The 23,852-nt window shown below is 38.7% G+C and overlaps 1 protein-coding gene and 1 long non-coding RNA gene across 3 annotated transcripts in view; one reads left to right on the forward strand and one right to left on the reverse strand.

Moving 5' to 3' along the window:
* CDC73 (cell division cycle 73) overlaps positions 1-6,286 on the reverse strand; it is a 124,659-nt gene extending 118,373 nt beyond the window's left edge. For both annotated transcript variants that reach the window (XM_047703722.1, XM_047703721.1), the window contains exons 1-3: positions 5,898-6,286; positions 3,161-3,266; positions 757-826 (exon numbers count right to left, since the gene is read on the reverse strand). In XM_047703722.1, the coding sequence (XP_047559678.1) occupies positions 757-826; positions 3,161-3,266; positions 5,898-6,028 (307 nt within the window). In that variant the 5' untranslated portion in view covers positions 6,029-6,286. The remainder of the gene's footprint in view (positions 1-756; positions 827-3,160; positions 3,267-5,897) is intronic.
* On the forward strand, positions 6,272-23,430 carry LOC125085438 (uncharacterized). The gene is made up of 4 exons (XR_007122927.1): positions 6,272-7,043; positions 13,063-13,229; positions 22,379-22,500; positions 23,345-23,430. It is a non-coding gene; the product is annotated as an uncharacterized LOC125085438 (long non-coding RNA).
* Positions 23,431-23,852: the final 422 nt, after the last annotated feature.

A 23,852-nucleotide genomic window follows, 5' to 3' on the forward strand; every position in this document is an offset into this window, starting at 1 on the left:
CCCCTAAATCAGTGCTGACTTTTAACAGTGATTTTAGAGATGCTGAGTAGGAAAGCCAGACTGAAGTGGAGTCAAGAGGGGAGCAGTGAGATCACACAATTGTTAACAAAGAATTCAAGACAAATTCAACAGATACTAGGAATGTGGGGTCAAAAAACTGTTTTTCAATGAGAGATCTTACAGTAAAGGGAATGATGTAGAGAAAAAGAGAAAGATGATGATGCGAGAAGAAGTAACAATTCATAAAGGCAAAGTCTTTCAGAGTATGAAAGGAAATGGAGTCTATAGACCGAGAAGTGTGACTGGCCTTAGAAGCAAAAATAGTGCATTCACCATAATAGAAAAGAATGGAATAAAAAAAAATTAAAAAAAAAAAAAAAAAAAAAAAAAAAAAAAAAAAAAAGAATGGAGAGCATATGCAAACATATGCTGCTGGAAAGTTAATTTTTTAGTGGAAATACAAATTCTCGTCCCATTGCTTTTTTATTTCACAGGGGAAGGAAAGAAACAATGGCTATTTAAAAGTGAGAGCAAGGGGCGCCTGGGTGGCTCAGTGGGTTAAAGACTCTACCTTCGGCTCAGGTCGTGATCCCGGGGTCCTGGGATCGGCCCCACATGGGGCTCTCTGCTCTGTGGGGAGCCTGCTTCCTCCTCTCTCTCTCTGCCTACTTGTGATCTCTGTCTGTCAAGTAAATAAATAAAATCTTTAAAAATAAATAAATAAATAAAAGTGAAAGAAGGTTAAAAATTACTCACATGCTTCACCATTGAGATATCCAAGTAGATCTTTTCGGTCAGGTCTTCTAACCACAGGTATATTTTCAGTCTGAAGTGAAAATTTTAAATTAGTTATCAAAACAACACAATTATAAGGAATAATAAAGACAAACATTATGTAATGTATGAATTTCATTCCAACATATCTTGATAATATTTATTTAAGATTTTATCTTTAGGGAGTTAGGCTAAAAGAGCCAATAAAAGTCTTGAAAATTTTTATGAATATTAACTTTAAATAACTTCATTCTTGAAATTCAAGTAAGATATATCAAAAATAATCAGTAGAAATAAAACAATGACCCATCCTTCTTCAAAATATCAACTGCAATCTTTTTTGTTCCCTTGGCTTACCTTAAGTATTTTTTTATTTTATTCATGATACTGTGCATGCTTTAGGCAATTATCTTTTTAGTCCTACTGCCTGCTCACTTTACACATTTCCAAGTGCCTTCTTGCCTCAAACACAAAACAGACTTCTTCAAAATATTCTACTTGAACTCCAAAATACACTATCTTAGCCATTAACCTAAGTTTTTATAATAACAATAGGTATGTGCTATTTAAGCATGGGGAAAAAAACTTAAGAGGAAATTATACAAGAAAACATTAATGGTAGTTGTTTACTCTCCATATCACACATTTCTTTTTTATCCTTGAGTGTATACTTTCCATATTACACATTTCTTTTTTATCCTTGAGTGTATACAAAATTCTGTAAGAAAGGGGAAAAGATTAAAAAAATTAAACCTGGAAAATGTACCTATTTTGGTAAAATGGATAATTTTCCTCTAAGCTTCTATATTAGCAGTTTGTAAAGAGGTATGCAAAACAAATAAAACTGCATACTTTAGTCACCAAGTCATCTTCGGGCCATGAATTCAATAAATCCTGTAATTACCACAATTTTCCATATCATTTTTATAATATCAACAATGGAATACAGGAATGACAGGTGGCTGCAAGATTATAAATTAAAATCACTTTGTCACTTTATATAAGCAAAAGTGAAGTAACAAGAATCCTTTGGCTAATTATCTTATACTATCTACTGTACCATTCTGCACACACTCCTTGATGACAGAAATAAACTATACTGCATCACTTAAAATTAACTTTTTTTTTAAGAGCAGGCTAAATTTTAATTTCTGCTATGAGTATAAATATTTAAGAGCCTACAGAATTTTGTGTGCTTATTTTTAAAAACCACCCTACATGGGATATATAATAAATAGTTAAAAGACTTAATTTTCTTTAAATTACTGTTTCTAAGTCTGATAACATACTTCATCATTTGGCTACTAATAAATTATGGACCTAATACAACAAATTGAGAAAGATACAAGTCTATACACATTAAAAAAGGAGCCATGGCTTAGGAAAACTTATTTCAGAAATGGTCTGCTCACAAGAAAGAGCAAATAACACAAAAGAGGAAAGAATAAAATTTGTAAAACCCTAAAATTATAGAAGTATTTTACTTCTGTGAAGTATTTAAGAAAAACACATGGGAAGAAAGGTAACAATTACAGCTACAACCATTTCTCAATAATATAATTTCTAAATCTAAAGCAAGTACCTGGATCATCTTTATTACCACAAAATGAATGGACACAGTCAACAAAATATCCTCATTACTGCCTAATTCAGTTTTTAAACATTTAAGATGAGGTAATGTAAGTTTATAGAAACGTTGTTATTTTTATCCCACTATTTCCCACATCTCAAGTAGTTTTACCATATGTATCACTTCTTCAATATGTAGTAGATGCTGAATATTTATATCTTACTCAGAAATGAGGTGTTCAAATACTGAGATGCTGAAAGCAGGCAAAACTGAAAACAAATGAGTTTGTCAATGAAGAATTAAAAAGGTTTATTAAATTGGTTAAAAATTTAATTTTAAAGTTGTCTGTTAATCTTGATTCTTTTTGATGCTCCCAAAAAAGTTTTCTTGAGATTAAACTAAAGTTCTGCATATCAGGGTCCTTCCATAGGCTTATGAATTTCTTAAAACATTACTATAAATGCCTTCAAAACTTCTGTTCTTATAAACAGTGCCCACATTTTACATGAAAATCACAGATTTAAAAATCCGCATAAATCACAGTAATCTAATTTTGACCCTCCAGTAGACTTTCATACAAACAAACCTTTTATTCTTTTGATCTGAAACCCATGAGGGAAGCGATTCATGCCAAATGATGTCGTCCCACACTGCTTACAAGGACTCTATGGAGTCCTGAAGAGGTCCCTGTTCGGGCGCCAAATGTTGAAATAAAGTTCTCAGACACCAATCTTAGTGCACAATGACATAACGATTCCTACCATCAAAAAGGATAAAAAGGAAATAAAAAAAAGTTTTAAAATGAATTTTACTTACAGCTGCCCGTCGGACATAAACAGGATGAGAAAGGTGCACATTATTAAGTAGAAACAAGATAGAATCCAATGTGTAGTACTCTCTGGGTTGGCCTTCTTTTCCAGTCCTGAAATAATTAAAACAAGATTTATACTCAATTTTAATTCAACTCCTTGGACTTAATTATACGTTCGAATTTATCTATACTTACTTTGCTACCCAACAATGAATTTAACATGACTAACAAAAATATCCATAAAGTATGAAATTTTATAAGTGGAACTGTCATTAAAGCAAAAGAACACAAAGGTAGGTAATGACAAAAAGCAGAGGGAGGGGCGCCTGGGAGGCTCAGTGGGTTGAGCCTCTGCCTTCGGCTCAGGTCATGATCTCAGGGTCCTGGGATGGAGTCCCACATCCGGCTCTCTGCTCAGCAGGAAGCCTGCTTCCCCTCCTCTCTCTGCCTACTTGTGATCTCTCTGTCAAATAAATAAATAAAATCTTTAAAAAAAAAAAAAAAAAGGCAAGAAGGAAAGCACACCCTATTCATACTCTAAGGTACTATATACACTTTTTAGAACTGGCCCAAATTTGGTTCTGGTCTTCGTCAATAGAGAGAGGAATCTAATCAGTTACAGAGGATCCACAAGAGAAAACAAACTGATTAGGAGAAATACAACTACTCTCAGGGCTCAACTTAGAAGAAATTTATCCTATGTCTCCTAAAGTGAGATACTGCTGAACAGCATCCTTAATGACATTCTTAAAGTAAACACAACAATGAATTTCAGAGGTATAATTCTTATGACAGCCCTCAAACTAATGATGCAAAACCATAATGAATTCTACATGTGATAAAACAATGCAGTTTAGAGGTGCAGGCTCTTTAATGAAAGCACATAATACTATTTGCTCAACAATATTAGTGTTCAATCTCACCCTTCCTACTACATACTCCTCACCTGAAAATGTCAATGTGTTATTTAAATTCATCTGAATACAGCCCAAAGTAATCAGCCCCAACCTACACTTCTCTAGCCTGCATTTCCACTTTTCCTCTAGACTGATATATTTCAGATCACACATCATTACCAAATATTGTACTACGAAACGTAATATATAGGTAACTTTTTTTGATGATATAGAAAAGCAAAGTAACATAATGTACAGCATGTAATAAGGATAGCTATTGTTTACAGTTATGGACGTATGTACACATGCATACAGAGATGAATAAATGAACTAAAAATGTATTTATTGGTGTGATTCACTGTTGTTACAGTTTGAAATCTATTCTAAGCAGTCCTTTTTCCACTACCAGCTTCACTGAACTATCAAAACATTTCCCTTCCAGCTCTCATGCCATTAAGCATGTCCTTTAAGACCTAACCCATCATGTCACCCTCAAGTTCTTTACCCATTCTTTAAAGCTTACTCATTTGTTCATTCATTTGTTCAAGAAAAATTTGTAGCACATCTACATCCCAAACACACTTCTGTGAAACCTATCCTAATACCCCAAGCTAGAAGTGATTACTCTCTTAAAGGCCAGAATGTAATTCTTACCAAATAATCTGTTTTATCTGATCTACTCTGATTAAGTCAACCTCCTTTGAATCAGGAACCATGGTGTTACGAAATTTTTCTATTCTTCAGATTGAACCACCCTACACCGTGACTATTCCTCAACCATTTTTTAAAGAAAAAAATAAATCAGTTAAAATTCCCATCAATGTAACTGTCTGTGCAAATTCTTCCGTAAGGACAAAACGCAGGAAACTCAATGATGTCACTGCCTCAACATTTCATAAAGCTAATCGAATCATAAGCCCTCAAGGCCAAAAAACTAGAAACCAACAAACTAAATTTTCCCTAGCTTTTCATCAACTCTTCATAAAGCCCAGTGCTCCCATTCAATCAAGTGAAATGAGTACAGAAGTTCTGGCCCAAGCTTCCAATTACCCAAATGAAATACCAATGACAGAAACATCACTACAAAGGCCCCAAACGATTATCAGACCTATTTCTGGAGATTTTCCTTAATGACTTAAATTCAGAAAACCCCGCGTGGACCAACGTTCCAAGACACATCTCTTTAAAACACATTCCCTAAAAACCACACAACACCATCAGTACCTTACTTAGATCTGTAAAGCTCACCCCATTTCACCAGTAACTCCTGGTTACAGGAGGAAACTCCTGCCTTCACCCCTAACTAACACGGGTTTTGAGGGCTCTTCCAAAGTGACCAAATCTTCTTCCCGTTCTAACTTCACATAGTTGGTTGCCTTCTCTCTTCTTGAGGGAATTTTACGAAAGAAACAGAAACAGACCAGGAGCTGCAAGGGGCAGGAGGGATAGTTAAACACATGGTAGCCTCGTAGAGAAAGAAAACAAACAACTAAAGAACACAGAAAGACGTCTCCAGGACCGGACAGTGTGCCCTTTTCTGCAGCTACACACACAGCTAACACTCGACACGCACCCGCAGTAATGAACTAGAGAAGTCAGAAACTCCCTTGGTACCTTTCCCTTTGGCGTCCCAAAGACTTAAAGAAAATGGACTACTCAAGACGCACCTCCTCCTATTCCCTCCTCACCTGAACGTGTAACTTCTTTTCTAGGAAAAACTTTTACCCAGGGACCCGTTTTCTCCTCCATGCCCAAAGGGAATCGGGGGGAGGGGTTAGGAAAGAGGTCGCCTGGGGGCGCCCAACTCTGCCCGGCCATCCCCAGGCCACAGCCATGCCGGACTTACCCCCAAACTACATAGTTGGTTTTCACATTCTTGGGCCAGGAGAACTCGCCAAAGATCACTTCGTCTCCCTTCACCACAATCTCCTTCTTCTGGATGTTGTACTGTCGCAGGACGCTGAGCACGTCCGCCATCTTCCCCCCCCTCACCGCCGCCGCGGGCCCCGGGCGAAGCCGCCGCCGCCGCGCCTGTCTCCTTCTTCCCCTGTTGCCTCGCCCTCTTCCTCCTCCTCCGCCGCCGCCGCCGCCGCCGCGAACCAACAGCAGCCGCACTAGCAGCCGTCCTCGCCTACGACAGCAGCTGGGGCAGTAGACACCCAGGCTGCCGAGGACCCCGCGCTATAAGGCAAGGCCCCGCCGCCGGCTGCCCGCGGAGAACGCCTGACTGCGCGCCTCCAGCGCTACGCGGCCGCCACCAGGGGGAGCCGCGACCGCCCAGGAACACGCCCCTCCCAGACTTCCACTCGGCTCGGGACCGAATCGCGGCCCGAAACTCCGAGCGCAGGGATACGGCGCCCACGTACGGCGCGCGTATGGAGAATATTGCCGGGCGCACGCGCACGGACATGTACTTCGTCCCTCGCAGCGCGCACGCGGCTAGAGACAGGTGCGCGCGCGCCTGCGAGGAAGCGGCCTGTTTGCGTCCCTCGAGCTTGCACTGAGTGATCGCCGACCCTCTTTGCGGCCAAAGGCTTATGGCACATGCCCTTGAAGGGATTGGAGCTTGGCAGAAGAGTTGCAGAATGCTGGAATTACCGTACCAACTAAATGGGACCCACTAAATGGCCTCTAAGTCTTAGTGATCTAATGAAGCCCCTTTAGAAGGGTGAGGGTTGGTGGGGGGGGTAGTTTGGGGTTTTTTGTTTTGTTTTGTTTTTAGTGTATTCGCATAGTGTTTAAGACCTAGTCGGGAAAAGATCAATGTCGGGCACCTATGTTTGTTACCTGTAGTTTGACCTTGGCTAAGAGACTTACCTTCTCACAGCATTCATTGGTTAGAGAGTTGGAGAACAGGAGTTAGGATGAGAATAAGATGAAAGAAAATATCTAGCAAATCATCAAAGTACCGTTAATGTTGGATCTTGCACTTCAGTTCTTTAGATGATGACTTTTTCCAACCTGGCCCCTTCTCCCTGCCAGCCCCAAAGAGGTATGTTTAAATGGCTCTGTTCAAAGATGCTAATGAAAAAGTTAGAAAAATGGGGCGCCTGGGTGGCTCAGTGGGTTAAGCCTCTGCCTCTGGCTCATGATATCGGGATTCTGGGATTGAGCCCCATATGGTGCTCTCCCCTCACCGGGGAGCCTGCTTCCCCCCCTCTCTCTGCCTCTCTCTCTGCCTACGGGTGATCTCTCTCTCTCTGTCAAATAAATAAATAAAATCTTAAAAAAAAAAAAAAGAAAAGAAAAAGTTAGAAAACACAAACTCCAAGCTGTCAAAATTAGAATACTTTAGGATTATTTGATTGATTGATTGATTTTGGGCACCCAGAAGGCTAAAGGCTGTCCTTGCCATGCTGGAAACAATGAAATAAATTCAATATACTGTGGCCTGTATACCTTAAACCAAATATCTGGTGAGGCCCATAATTTTTTTATTTCTTGTACTATAGCAGAAAAGAGAGGGTGGGAAGGCATCTTCTTTACTGACATAACCAAATACCTTGACCTTCTTTGAAAGGGATCCATTTTTATTATGTGCACTACAGAGGGATATAAGTGTGTGGTTCGAGTCCTATACTATCTATAGCCATTTTGCAAATGAATTTGAGAAATTTTGTCTACTTTGTCTATTGAGAAAATACCCTGTGGTACTTTCATGGACCTCACTGCAAAAACAGATAGTATAAAGAACTTAACTGCTCTCTAATCTCCCGCACTCTCTAATCATGCTTATATCAGAGCACCCAGTATTACTTGACGGTCCTTATTTACTTGCAGGCCTCTTCCTGCAAAACTGAAGGGCAGTAGACCTGTGTCATCATATCCTAGTGTCTAGCACATTATTTTGCACATTATTGGCTCCTGGAAGATGTTAAATTAATAAATGGATAGATGAGTTTAACAAACTCAAGATTTGATGGGTAGGAGAGTTAGCCATAGTTCCTTTAAATGATACTTAATTTTATTTCATACACAAACAATGACTGTCTTAGTCCATTCAGACTGCTGTAAGAGAATATCATAGACTGGCGGGGGGCGGGGGGCACTTATAAATAACATAAATTTCTTTCTCATAGTTCTGGAGGTGAGGAAATCCAAGGTCAGGTTCCCAGCAGATTCACTGTCTTTTAAGAAACTGCTTTCTGGTTTATAGACCTCAGTCTTCATATTGCATGCTCACATGGTGGGAGAAAAAGGGAGTGACCACAAACAGTCTGTCTATAGCAATGACCAGTTAGTCTCTTTTAGGATAAATTGTGGGTTTGAGGTTAGTGATTTGTAAACTCAATGTAAGGAGTTATGACATTCGTAATTTGTTGTTTGTAACAGTTAAATATGTAGATCATTTTGTTTTTTTTAAATCCCATGCAGTCACCCTACTAGTATTAGTTCAGTGATGTTCTTTCCAAAATACAATAAAAGGCAAGATTAGTACTAGAGCTGAATGGAGGAAATTAACTAGAAAAAAATTGGAAAATTTAGTCTTGTTTCTTTGTCTTGGGTGAAAGCTGTCCACTTCTTCAGTCATCAGTTTCCAAAGAGTTCCTAGCAATTCTCAGTTTGAATTATCCTGATAGGATAAATGTCCAGCAATAAGGAGAAAGTGGTATGTACATCTTTTTATTCTTTTTTAAGATTTTATTTATTTGAGAGAGAGAGAGAATAAGTGGGGAGGAGGGGCAAAAGGAGATGGAGAAGCAGGCTCCCTCCTGGGCAGGGAACCCAGTGCAGGACTCCACCCCAGGATCCAGGGATCATGACCTGAGCTGAAAGCAGAGGCTTGACAGACTGAGCCACTCAGGTGCCCCAGTGGTACATCTTTGTAGTTGAAAACCGTGGATAAAAGATCATTACCTTAGAGTTTTGCCGCTATGTCCATTGTTAACAATAACTGCCTGATTAGATCCTTTCCATCAATTCCAAGGATAGTTATACTCTGATAGCTTTAGCAGGTGACTTAATGTCCAGGTTTTAAATAAAGAAGGGTATGTTTGAATAGGTTTTTGGAAATGCACCTTGAACTTTCTAATGATCATTTTGGAGGCACAATAAGTCAGTAATAGTATTTATTCATGTTAGTCTGTAATGGATAGAATCTAGGATTAGAGGTAAATGTTTCAAGTGCAAGGGGTGGGGGTTAATTGTTAACTCATGAGGAGATAATCTATAGGTTTCAGAGAGAGTAAATCTTATTGCCACCAAGGCCAATGTCAAAATTAAGGCCAAGAAAGTTCAAAATTTTCTGAGAGGTTTGTTAATTTTAAATTTAGGATTCCATTAATTCTGTTTCATTTTCCTAAAGTGTGTGGAAGATAAGAATGTGGAGCCATGGCTTCCCAACAAGGACAAACTTCTGCCCAATCCTGAGAATAAACAAACAGCCTGAACATGTTCGTAGCTCATTACTAGAGGAATTTGTGTAAAATCCATTTGGCGGTGTTCAAAGGGACATCAAGACTTTGGCTTCTGTCCATTTCCTACATTTACTGTCTTGCTAGATTATGTCTTAGGCTGATAAGATGCACATTGAAAACATGCTCAGTAATATCTCTACAATTATCCTCACTAATGTTAGTTCCACATCATTGTCAGTTTATCCCTGCTATATTGTTTAATCATGAGGCATTATGATAATCCACTTTTAAAATCATCTTTTCCTTAGATAATAGCAAAGCATCCAAACATTTGTAATTTTTTCATTTTGAGAGGCTACCGTAGAGGTTAAGGATTCTGTTTTCAAAGCATTTCAAGGTCATGGGATGATAAATGTATTATACACACAAACACACACACACACACCCCACACATATAAACACATATATATACATTCATGCTTGAAGAACTATGTATATATGTATACATGATTTTATATATATATAAATTTTATATATATATAAAATCATTCATGCTTGAAGATTAGGATTTTATGATGATGAAGGGCACATATTATTTAAGCTTATAATTTTTGAAATATATAAAACTCTATATATACATATGTTTACTTATGTGTGTGTGTGTGTATACTCTTACCTTTTGTCAGCTGGTAGATTTAGGTAAGAGAAATTAGGTATCTGAAGTAATTTAATTCTGGAAGAGCCTGATATTTTAAGGGTAAATTTGGGTATTTGATAGCATAGCCTTATTAGAAGTTTTTTATCATTCTTTTTATTCAGGAACCATCGGTAAACAAAATTAAATCAGACACATCCAAGAGAGTTTCAGGGGTTGTATTATGGATAGTTTCCTAACAGACATAAGCAATGATTAGATTCTCCTTCTTTTGGTAAAGGAAAGAGGGTAACTGGATTTAGTGTTGTAGTCATGTATAGTGTGGTGTGAGGGAAACGAGTATTTTATAGGAGGTTAGGCAACTACCTGAGAAGTGCTGAGTGATTTTTGTCAATGAGAAGGAGTCTTGAGTGGCTTAGGGAACAATTCGGTTTAGTGGAGACCCTAGAGCAATTAACTGAAGCTTTCCTGTGTTTTACTAATGTTTTATTATAGCTCTCCGCCAAGACAGGTTAACTTTGCCTACTGAATATAATGAAAGACTGAAATAAGTAATAAATTTCCAAAGAGTCAGTGATCTAGTGCTTATTCAGACTTCTCATGAACAAAAAGATAAAAGGGACTTTTGATCTAGGATCCTGATCTTCTTTGATAATCTTTTAACTTGAAAAGTATACAGTCATAGAAAAGTACTTCTTTTTCTTTAAGGATTTTTTTTATTTTTTATTTTTTTTTTAACGGAGAGAGAGCAAGTACAACCAGGGGAGCACCAGGCAGAGGGAGTAGCAGGATCTCCCTGCTGAGGAAGGAACCCAATGTAGGGCTCAATCCCAGGACCCTGGGATCATGACCAGAGCCAAAGGCAGATGCTTAATGACTCAGCCACCCAGGCATCCCCAAAAATATTTTTATTAATACATTCTGTTTATGTATAATTAGCCTAAGAAGATGAACCTTGTTTTGTATTATCAGTCTTTCCCTAACTTTTATAAAGAATAATTTCTCGGGACGCCTGGGTGGCTCAGTTGGTTGGACGACTGCCTTCGGCTCAGGTCATGATCCTGGAGTCCCGGGATCGAGTCCCGCATCGGGCTCCCGGCTCCGCGGGGAGTCCGCTTCTCTCTCTGACCTTCTCCTCGCTCATGCTCTCTCTCACTGTCTCTCTCTCAAATAAATAAAATAAAATCTAAAAAAAAAAAAAGAAGAATTTCTCATAATAATTTTTTAAAACTTGAAGAATTCTGGAAAAATCTAATTATATTTATTGCCCTTTCATGTGTAGGGTAAAGGAGCAATTCTTTCTATTTCCTAATGGCCATTTTGGGAGACCTGATGAGAGATTAGGTATTATTCTGAATCTGGGGACTCAACTGAGAAAAAGAAAAATTAAGAATAGTTATTAGAGCGGGGCGCCTGGGTGGCTCAGTGGGTTAAGCCTCTGCCTTCCGCTCAGGTCATGATCCCAGGGTCCTGGGATTGAGCCCCGCATCGGGCTCACTGCTCAGCAGGGAACCTGCTTCCTTTCCTTTACCTCTCTGCCTACTTGTGATCTCTGTCTGTCAAATAAATAAATAAAATCTTTAAAAAAAAAAAAAAGAATAGTTATTAGAGCAAACAAGAATTTTCTGAGTATCTAAATACAAGGAATATTTATAAGCAACATTGTAAAAACATACCAATAGACAGCAATGGTATTAGGAGCTGAGTTTTTTCAAAAGTAAAGAGGAGTCTCTTCTAAATGGTTTAAGAACATGTGATAAAGCATTGAGAATTAACAAATGTTTTGGTGACAAAAAGGAACATCTACTAATTTGGGTACAGAAGAACTGAATCTTCTTACAGAAAAAAACACCCATATTCTAATATTACTTTTTTTGTACATTATTTGCATGACTATTGTCAATGTAAAATGTATAAGTATGCTTTTATATATGTGTGTATTTAGGCACAAATGAACATATAAATATATAAATAACATATTTCAAGGTTTTTTTTTTAAAGATTTTATTAATTTCAGAGAGAGAGAAAGAGATCCAGTGCGGGGAGGAGCAGAGGAGAAGGGACAGAGCCTGATGGGGACTTGATCCCATGACCCAGAAATCATGACCTGAGCTGAAATCAAGAGTTGGACGCTTAACCGACTGAGCCACCCAGGTGCCTTAATATTTGAAGTTTTTTTTTTTTTAAAGATTTTATTTATTTATTTGACACAGAGAGAGAGAGAGATCACAAGTAGGCAGAGAGGCAGGCAGAGAGAGAGGAGAAAGCAGGCTCCCTGCCGAGCAGAGAGCCCGACGTGGTGCTCTATCCCAGGACCCTGAGATCCTGACCCAAGCCAAAGACAGAGGCTTAACCCACTGAGCCACCCAGATACCCCAGTATTTGAAGTTGTTAACAATTGCCTTAAAATATGTATATTATTATTTATAGTATGTGTGTATATATATCCTACATATATGCATACGTATATATAATACATATACATATGTACATATATATATAATATATACATCTATATACATATATATTTCCCTTAAATAAAAATGGCAAAAGAAAAGTTTCAAAAACGGAGTATGTTTCCCTGTTAAGAATGTCTAATACTCATTTGATGTATTGGAAAGCAGGTATTTATACCAAAGGACAATGTCACCAGGACATATGGATTGTAATTATAAAACAAAGTTTGGAAACATAGAGGGGCTGGTGGAAGCCAGTGGAGAGAGAAAGGACCCTGGCCCCAGTTCTGGGGTAGATGTCTGGCCAATCATCTGGGCTCCAAGGGGGAAGCACACACCTGGCAGGGTTCAAGAAAAGGGCCTTGAGAAGCTTCCAAACATGTCTCTAGCTTGCATTTCCAGCGGATATGCTTTTTGACTCCACACAGTCTCAGGAGGATTTGCTCTCTGACATGTAGTAACAATACAGGAAACCTAAGACACTAGCACCTATGGTGGGCAAAATTCAGTGACCAGCAACATTTGCATGTGGCCCCTTGGAAGGATCCCTGCTACGACTTTGAGGTTTAAGGTCATTCAGATGCATCAGCTTGTTCCGGCAGAACCTCTTCTCTCCCAAACGGTCTGACCAGCAGATTGTGGCTGAAGTAGTGCTGTGCAGGTTATGAAGTTCAGCCCTCAAGAGGCCTTGAAGTTTCCATCTTCACCATGTAAGTACACTACCCTGACTGAGAACAAGATATATACGTCATATTAAATTTAACATCTTGATAAGCAGTAATACCTCTCTTTTTTAAAGATTTATTTAATTTATTAGAGAGAAAGAGAGTGTGTGTGTGTGTGTGTGCAAATGGGGAGGGACAGAGGGAGCGTGTATCTTGAATTAGACTCCCCGCTGAGTAGGGAGCCCGATGTGATGTGGGGCTCCATCCCTGGAGCCTGAGATCATGACCTGAGCCAAAATCAAGACTGGCAGCTTAACTGACTGAGCCACCCAGACATCAAAAGATTAGTTAGTTAACTATTTGTTTAAAGTCTTAAAATTAGTTAAGGATCTGGAATTTACAGTTTTAGCTAACACATTAAATCATTATTTATAGTATTATAAAAATTTCATAATATTTAACCTTTGAAAATATATTATTTCATTTAGTTATATATATTATATAGATTTATATTTTCATGTATTTTATGTATTTACATATATGTGTAGCACATACATATATGTAATTTTAGTCATGTTACAGAAAAATGATAAATTACTTAACTTACAAAACCAACATAGGAAATTTAGAAAGTTTAAATCATAAAAAATGTAACCTTAGTCCTGTAATAAATAAAATACTGTATTGACATAATTTTTATATAGGAAATTAAAATATAAAAAACTGAATCATATCAAAAGCTCTTCCTTTATTTTGGAACTAACTAAAGCTTTGTCATTTTGTCTTGTAACTATGTAACAAGGGCTATTCAGTAAATATGCTTTTCAGGGTTCACAAAATAAGCAGTAAAAATTTGACAATTGTTTTTTCTTTTAGATTTTTTTACTTTATCTGGGCTAGATCTTTCTAGAATGAGCACATTGTAACTAAATGTTTTTGTTTGATCCATCAGTTAATCTTTACATTTGCCAAGAGAGAAAAACAGAACAAAATGTTAAGGAACCAGCTTCAGACAAATATTGAAATACTACTGTAAAATGCTAATTTATATTTTCCATGCAAAGAAAGAAGAAGAATTTGATATAGAAATAATATTTTAGGGGCACCTGGGTGGCTCAGTGGGTTAAAGCCTCTGCCTTCGGCTCAAGTCATGATCCCAGGGTTCTGGGATCGGGCCCCACATCGGGCTCTCTGCTCTGCCGGGAGCCTGCTTCCTCCTCTCTCTCTCTCTCTGCCTGCCTCTCTGCCTACTTGTGATCTCTGTCTGTCAAATAAATAAATAAATAAATAAATAAAAGAAAGAATATTTTAACACATACACACAAGTTCTATTATAGTTAATTTTTTAAAAAGATTTTATTTATTTATTTGACAGAGAGAGATCACAAGTAAACAGAGAGGCAGGCAGAGAGAGAGGAGGAAGCAGGCTCCCTACCGAGCAGAGAGCACGATACGGGGCTCGATCCCAGGACCCTGAGACCATGACCTGAGCCGAAGGCAGAGGCTTTAACCCACTGAGCCACCCAGGTGCCCCTATTATAGTTAACTTAAAGGATAATTTGGCTTCTTGACAATTATATTTAGCCATACAATTTAAAAAAACAGTCTTTATTAAGCTTCAAAGTATGCATACGAAGGAGGGGGTGTTTCCTACCTGAAATAAAGAAGTTCTTTTTTTGTGTATACACAAGACAATTTCCTCATCAGGGTTTCTTCTTTTTTCTGTTCCAAAGCACCTCCTAAATGAACAATCTTGTTCTTGTCAAAAGTAGCTAAAGTGGCCAGTACAATTCCAAATGTTTCTGGTACAATTATGCCAATTAGGGAGAAAAGCATATGAGTTAATGTGACAGTGTGAATGCATTAAGGAAGCAGTGTTTTGGCATGGAAGCAGCAATTTTCAATTAAGAAGACCCTATGAGAACTGCAGTGTTCCCTAAAGATGGTACTTGTACAAGTTGGCCAAAGGCTAACTGTCACCAAACACAGGTTGGACAAAACTCCTGCTTCCAAGCAGATGACATTAAAACAGGGCACAAAGGGACGCCTGGGTGGCTCAGTTGGTTAAGCAGCTGCCTTCGGCTCAGGTCATGATCCCAGCGTCCTGGGATCGAGTCCCACATCGGGCTCCTTGCTCAGCAGGGAGCCTGCTTCTCCCTCTGCCTCTGCCTGCCATTCTGTCTGCCTGTGCTCGCTCTCTCTCCCTCTCTCTCTGACAAATAAATAAAATCTTTAAAAAAAAAAAAAAAAACGGCACAAAGACAAGACTAAGGAAGAAGTGTTTATATAATTTTAAAAATGGAGACTCAAAGTAAAGTTGATTTAAAGACCTGAATTTCTGTGCCCCTGGGGGCAGCTCAAGGACAGACAGATCTTTGCCTGTCCTCTTCCTATTGACTTGTCCTCTAATGAACAACTAGACAAGCAGACGGGCCACAGGACAAAATGTTAAAAGGCTAGGGAGAATAGTTTCACTAAGGAACAATAGCAATCTGTCAGATAACAGAAAGATCCCAGGAGACTTTATTCCCAAGGAAAGCAACAAAATGAAACAAAAACAAAAGAAAACCCAATGTGAAGGACTTCAATAAAATGTCAGAGCTCAATTAAACATAAATTTACCCACCCACTCCAGGCATGAGGGCCTTCACCAGAGGGAGATTCGAGAGATTTCAGATGTCCACACTAGAGAGGCAAGGGTTACAGTCTGTGGCAGTGAGGGTCTCAGCTGAATCTTGGTGGAAACATCACTTCCATCATGACCTTCAAACAGAGACCTCTGGAGCCCAGTGTGGGGAAGAAGCAGTCCATATGGGTCCTGAGCATCCCTAAGTGTTTTTACTAAGGATGTCAGACTGTAAGTTTTACCTGCCCATCTCCTGATCCTGAGCAGTTGCTGTAGAAAGTCCTACAGGCAACTAACTATGCCAACGTAACTGCAACATGACCACTGCTCAGTCCCCAGGTGAGGGGAGCTGGTGTAATTGCATCATCCTATAATGTTTGCTGCTTGCTCAAAAAGTGCTGGTCCCTCAGCCCTGGGTTCTTCTCCTGTAAAGCCACTCATTGAAGATGCTGGTATCATCTGGCCCTCCACATCTCCCTTTGGGCATTGAGGCTCAGAAAACCAGAGCAAATACGCTGATACTCTGGCTACTGCTTCCAGTAATAAAGCCCTTCATCTCTGATCCAGAAATTTCATGTGTAAGTTTGTCATCATCCACGAAACTGTTCCAAATTAACTTGTCAGTTTGCCAGTACAGTAGAATATGACTCTTCACAGTTCTTGACCAAGACTGGGCAAATTCTTCTGTAAAGGACTGAAGAGTAAATACATTAAGGTCTGTGGGCCACATGTGGTCTCTGTCACATATTTTTCTTCATTTGTTTGTTTTGAAACAACCCTTTAATTTATAAAAACTATTCTTACTGTCATACAAAAACCAGGTGATACATGGGATTTGGCTGACTCTGGGTTTGCTGACTATTGTTCTTGATACATTTATTAGTCAAACAAAGTTGGACTTACTGTTTGCTATAAGAAAGACCATACCTAAAGCGTGCCTGGGTGGCTCAGTGGATTAAGCCTCTGCCTTCGGCTTGGGTAATGATAGGGTCCTGGGATTGAGCTCCGAGTTGGGCTTTCTGCTCGGTGGGGAGCCTGCTTCCTCCACCTCTCTCTGCCTACTTGTGATCTCTCTCTCTCTCTCTCTCTGTTAGATAAATAAATAAAATCTTTTAAAATAAAAAAAAAAAAAGAAAGACCCTACCTTATTTGTATCTGGAAGTATCTCTGTCTGTCACAGGGTACTAAATAGGACTTAGTGTAGGATTTTGGTGTCATGTTAGGTAATTTTGGGGAGCATTCAAGAAAGCATTTGCTTTCTATTGGACCCTATCAGAAAGCAAAGGTAATTTTATCATTGGGTATCCCAATTTTCTTTAGAATAGAGGTTGACAAACTTTTTCTGTAAATGACCAGATGGAAAACATTTTAGGCTTTGCGGGCTACATCTGGTCTCTCTCACATATTCTTCTTCGTTTTCCTTAAAAAAAATTTTTTTTAATGTTAAAACCATTCTTAGCTGAAAGTCTGTACAAGAACAGCCAAGGCCCAGTTTGGCCAGAATATAGTTTGTCTTATCTAGTAGGTGGGAAAACAAAGTGAAGTTAAAGCTATAATTGGCAAAGGAGCAGCAGTCATTCGTAGTGGTTATTTGGCATATGTGTTCAACATGATGACTGAGTGGTCTTGTTTTGTCGTAACTCATCCCAGTCAGATGCATTTGATGTTGATGTTCTGTCAAACTATTTATATTTGATAGAACATATGGGCCCAGCTGTTGGTGCCAATCCAGATCTTGGATATCAAGGACATCTTTTCTCGAGGCACCTGGGGCACTCAGTCGGTTAAGTGTCTGCCTTTGGCTCAGGTCATGAACTCAGGGTCCCGGCATCAAGGCCCACATTGGGCTCCCAGGTCAGCACAGAGTCTGCTCCCCTCTCCTTCTGCTCCTCCCCCTGCTTGTGCACCCTTTCCCAAATAAATAAGTAATCTTCAAAAAAAAAAAAGAGAGAGAGAGAGAGAGCTTTTCTCTTTGTGAATAGGTAGAAGGCCATACTGACTTCTCTCACCACTATTGTCCTGATTGCCTCTTTCAAATGCCCTACTAGATATGCACTTTACAGGGTGTCTGGGTTGCTTGGTCAGTTGAACATCTGCCTTTGGCTTGGGTCATGATCCTGGCATCATGGGATCTAGCCTGGAGTCGGGCTCTCTGCTTGGTGGGGAGTCTGCTTCTTCCTTTCCCCATCCCCCCACTCGTGTTTGCTCCCCCCCCCCGAAATAAATAAATGAAATCTTTAAAAAAAATACACGCTTTACAGCAAAGAGTTAAACAGGTCTTTGTTTTGTGTTTAACCCTCATAGCACAATGAAAAGTTGGTGATGTTGGAATTTGACCACAAATCTAATTCCAATGTCACCAACTAGTAAGTGTAGCCTTGTTTGTGTCATTTGCTCTTTATTATTTTTAATTTTTTCTTTTTTAGGTTTTTTGTTTTTTTTTTTTTTTTTTTTTGCCTTTCCATTTCATCACTAATTAGAGATAGAAATATTTTGTGGCAAAGGCAATATATTGAGAACCTGGGCTCTGGAATCAGACTTGCTTGGATTAAAAGCCCCATCTATCAACTGTATAACTTTAGGCAAGCTACTTAATCTTTTGGTGTTCTAGATTCTTTATATGTAAAATGGAGATAAGAACATACCTGCTTCATATGGATGCTAAGGAAGTTCAATAAAAAAATATCTAGAGTATTCCCAAGGAAGCTATTGTTTGCTAAATGAGTTTTTATATGTGAATCATTCAAATGCAGTATCTGACAAGTCAATAAAAATGAGTTCTTTCCTCCTCTTCCAAAGTGCTTTTTGATAATCTCCTTGGGACCTGGCAGAGTGTTAGGCCTATTGACCTCATTGTTCTTTAATGGAGAGAAAGGAAGAAAAGGATGTCTTTTTTAGGCTCCAGTTGCCTTCATCCTAAGTCAGACATACAGCACTGTGAAATTCTTAGTGATCTTGGGACTTTCTCCTTTACCTTTTTTCATTTTTCTTTTCTTTCTCCTTAGTTAGTTGGGCCTGCTACATCCACACCTTCACAATCAATCCCTTTGTCAGGCTCCTCTGATCTGAATTCTACTACTTCCATGACCATTCATGAGAATTTGATCCCTTGAAAGTTAACAATATCCTTCTTGTAAATCTAAGAATCTGTATGAGTTCCTATTCGCTCACATATGTCCTCTCTTGATACTGACTTTACCCTTTTTTTTGTTTGTTTTAAAGGTATTGTTTAGTCATTTCAGAGAGAATGGAGCAGGTGGGGCAGAGAGGAAGGGAGAAGGAAAGAGAATCTTTTTTTAAAGATTTTTATTTATTTATTTGACAGAGAGAGATCACAAGTAGGCCAAGAGGCAGGCAGAGAGAAAGGAAGGGAAGCAGGCTCCCTGCTGAGCAGAGAGCCCGATGTGGGGCTCGATCCCAGGACCCCGGGATCATGACCTGAGCCGAAGGCAGAGGCTTAACCCACCGAGCCACCCAGGTGCCCCGGGAGAGAGAATCTGAAGCAGACTCCCCACTGAGCTCGAAGCTCAAGGGCCTTATCCTGCAATCAGGTAGATCATGGCCGGAGCCAAAACCAAGAGTCAGAAGCTCAACCAACAGAGCCAAGCAGGCGTTCTGACGCTGCTTCTTTTTTTAGAAAACTTTTTCCTTCCATAAATCTACCTGTATTCTCTTGTGAGGATTCCCAGAAATGAAAAAAGATATATTTCAAAGGAAAACAAAGGAGTTTCAAGAATACTGTTGAAGCACTGGCTCTTGAAATTAGAACATGGATGTTTTAGTCTGCTCGCTGCCTCCAGATAGTGTGTGATCATTAGTAGGTCAGACAACTTCTCTAAGCCACACTGTTCTTATCTTTTAAAATGAAAGGACTGGGTGCCTGGGTGGTACAGTTAGTTAGTTAAGCATGTGACTCTTTGGTTTTGGCTCAGGTCAAGATCTCAAGATCATGGGATTGACCCTTGCATTGGGCTCTGTGCTCAGTGTGGTGTCTGCTTCAGATTCTCTCTTCTTCTCTTTCTGCCCCTCCCGTTCATGCTCCCTCTCTCTTTAAATACATAAATCTTTTAAAATATTTAAAATGAGGGGTGTCTGGGTGGCTCAGTGGGTTAAAGCCTCTGCCTTCGGCTCAGGTCCTGATCCCAGGGTCCTGGGATTGAGCCCTGCAAGGGGCTCTTTGCTTAGCAGGAAGCCTGCTTCCTTCTTTCTCTCTGCCTGCCTCTCTGCCTACTTATGACCTCTATCTGTCAAATAAATAAATAAAATCTTTAAAAAAAATAAATAAAATATTTAAAATGAAATGACTGAGTGCTATAAAAATTCCCTGCAGAACAGATTCTAATTTGATTCATTGATTTATATAGTTAGTGATTGGCAAGGTTCAGGAATTTTATAGAGAAAAGGAATATGAGGCTCATTGAATTTAAACTTTTGGTTTTGGGGAACCATAAACACATAAGTAATTTTGAACAAACAACTAATAAAGAGTTGAACAATATTCTTATCTTTGCTAAAACAGTTGGATATTGTAATAGTTCAGGGTTTTCCAGAGAAACAATATATGTGTGTTTTCTTATAAGAATCAGCTCATGGGATTATGGAGGCTGACAAGTCCAAGATATATACTGCTGATGTCCCAGCTCAAATGCTGTCATGCAGGAAGATCCAGTTTTCCAGTAAAAAAGCCATCAGGCAGGAAAATTATCTTCCTTTGGGGATAGTCAGTTTTTTGCTCTATTCAGGCCTTCAACTGATTGGACAAGGCCCACCCACATTATGGAGAGCAATGTGCTTTACTCGGTCTACCAATATAAATGTTGTTCTCATTCAGAAATACCCTCACAGAAACACCCAGAATAATTTTTTAGCAAATATCTGGCATCTCATGCCCTAGCTCAAGTTGACACATAAAATTAACCATCACAATTTTTTTTCCAGAATTGAGTTGAGCTATGAAAATGCACACATTGTATGTCTCCTAGCACAAAACAATTATTGATAATTGTTTCAGGATACTCCAAGAAATATCAGAGATCTGTTGGAAGTGAGGGTGAGGGAAGATGATGGTCTCATCTCTATCTGGTTGGTTACTAGTGCAACACAAGAATGAATGTTTCTAAAAAGAATGAAGTATCAGATTTCCAACAGGAAGAAGCTGCAAAGCCCAATTCAGTCAGAACTTTCACACCAGCAAGAATATTTAATGACTAGTGTTTGCCAAACAAAGAAAGGAGGGGGAAAAAGTAAGGCACATGACAAAACTGGATTTGTTGGTTTGATTGCTCTTTCAGTGCAGAGTTTGAAATACACAAACAGAAAAACTACTCATGCTTGTTTTTTTAATCAGCACATTAAAATAAAGAACAATGGCTAAATTCCAAATCTGATTATATAAAAAGTATTTTTTTTAAAGATTTTTTATTATTTATTTGACAGAGAGAGATCACAAGTAGACAGAGAGGCAGGCAGAGAGAGAGAGAGAGAGAGGGGGAAGCAGGCTCCCTGCTGAGCAGAGAGCCCGATGCGGGACTCGATCTGAGGACCCTGAGATCATGACCTGAGCCGAAGGCAGCGGCTTAACCCACTGAGCCACCCAGGCGCCCTATAAAAAGTATTTTAATAGAAAGCATGTGATATCTTTTGTCTTCTCCACTGCCTAGAGCCTCTTCCTCTTCTTCATTTCCCTTCCACCTCCCCCTTGTCTAGATAATTCTTAGTCTTGTTGAAACCTTGAATTATGGGCACCTGGGTGGCTCAGTGGGTTAAGCTTCTGCCTTCAGCTCAGTCCATGATCCCAGAGTCCTGGGATTGAGCCCTGCATAGGGCTCTCTGCTCAGCAGGGAGTCTGCTTCCTCCTCTCTCTGCCTGCCTCTCTGCCACTTGTGATCTCTGTCAAATGAATAAATAAAATATTTTTTAAAAAAAGAAACCTTGGGGACGCCTGGGTGGCTCAGTTGGTTGGATGACTGCCTTCGGCTCAGGTCATGATCCCGGAGACCCGGGATCGAGTCCCGCATCGGGCTCCCAGTTCCATGGGGAGTCTGCTTCTCCCTCTGACCTTCTCCTCGCTCATGCTCTCTCTCACTGTCTCTCTCTCAAATAAATAAATAAAATCTTTAAAAAAAAAAAAAAAGAAACCTTGAATTAGAAAGTTTACCTTTTGGTATACTTTCCCTATTACTCAAATTCAACCTAGTTTGCCTTCTTATGTGTACTCCTAGATTTTGTGAATGCTAGTACCATTTCTATATTATTCATTGCAGTGCCTGGCATGAGCACATAAAATGTACTGAGTGCAGAAAAACAAGAGTTTAACTCCCATCATTTAGTGATGAGAGACTGAATATACAAATGGACAATGGCCAGGCTATATATGACAATAGAATTCTGACTCACAACCTCTGCAACACCAAATCCAGGAAGTCAAACTATAACGGCAGCAAACAGCCAAAACAATCAGAACTTGGTTATGACTGCCAGCTTCTCAATTTTTGCCCACACTTGTGCCTTAAGATTAACCAGGAAAAGCCAGACATGCTCCCTAATCCCATGTCTTGCTTCCATTTAGCCTGCCTCCAGTTTCCCTCTGGAAACAACCTCTAATCAGAGCACACCTGAAACCTCTTTTTTTTTTTTTTTCCATGACAAAGCTTCCCACTCCCTTGTCTGCCTTTGAGTTTCGCCAAAGTGGTAAGTGCTGACTCCCTTACTATAGCAAACTGTTAATAAATAGCCTCTGTTTGTTCTCATTTGGATAGTCTTCATTTTCTTTTACAGGGGGAAATTATTTTCTGAGTGCAGACTGTTTTTCAGTTATAATTGTATCTTTTAAAAAATACTGTTTTCATTCTATTCTATTTTTTTGGGTTACTTTCAAAATTATTTATTTTTTAGTAATCTCTATACCCTGTGTGGGTTCAAACTCATGACCCCAAAAGTAAGAGTCGCGTGCTCTTCTGACTGAGCTAGCAAGGTGCCCCTGGGTTACTTTTTAAAAATTAGATTATTTGGGAAAACAAACAAAAGAAAAATGGTTTGGGGGGAAACATAGGAAATGCAATGAAATACATAAAGAGCCCATACTAAAATTAATTTGCTTTATATGAAGGGAAATATGCACAAACATATCAAATATATGTGATAATAAGAATTATAAAAAGAAAAGAAAACATCACAATGAAATGTTTTTGCTATTATCACTAAATCTTGAAATTTTATTCATACTAGCAGATTTTAGTTTGAGAATTACGCAGTTGCTTACTTCTGGAGCCCATCTCACATATGCTTAACATCTTTTCACTTGAGTATAACTTCAGGTTCATAACAAAATCATAATCTCTTTCTAAAGCATCACATTTTTATTCCAATTCTAAATGGTAAGAATGATGAAGAGTAATAAGCAATGTGTGCATATGTATTTGAGATATAATTGACAAATAATATTGTATTCATTTTAAGTTGTATAATACGATCCTATGATATATGTATATACTGCAACTGTATGTTCTTAACATTATTTTTTGCAATTTAAGAGGAGATCAGACAGCTACTAATGGCTCTAAAACACTTTGCACATTCTGAAATGGGAATTGTCAGAGGATCTAGTTTAGAGGAGAAAATAAGAGGATTTTCTTTTCTGAAATGCTAGAGTCAAATACTTTCTTTTCTATGACTTGTAAATTAGGAACAGTAGAAATATTAGATTAATTATAATGAGATAACTATACTATATGAACTATTATCATTAAAATTATATTATTTTTCAAAAGACTGCTATGAATTTGTTTTAATGACCACTAAATTAAAATTTTATATTCTGTATTCAAATATAATGAAACAATTCATGCATTTATCATTTATTTATTGAATATCTACAGCATGCTAGATCCTGTTCTAGCACACCTGGGAATCTGGTGTAATCCAAATCGTTGAGGCCCCTGCCTTCATGGAGCTTACCTTCTTTGGGGGAACACAGATAATAAATACAAACAGATATAACATGTTAGGAAATGATAAATGCTCTGAAGGAAAATAAAGCAGTA

The sequence above is a fragment of the Lutra lutra genome, chromosome 15 (assembly GCF_902655055.1).
Source record: "Lutra lutra chromosome 15, mLutLut1.2, whole genome shotgun sequence".
Lineage (NCBI taxonomy): Eukaryota > Metazoa > Chordata > Mammalia > Carnivora > Mustelidae > Lutra > Lutra lutra.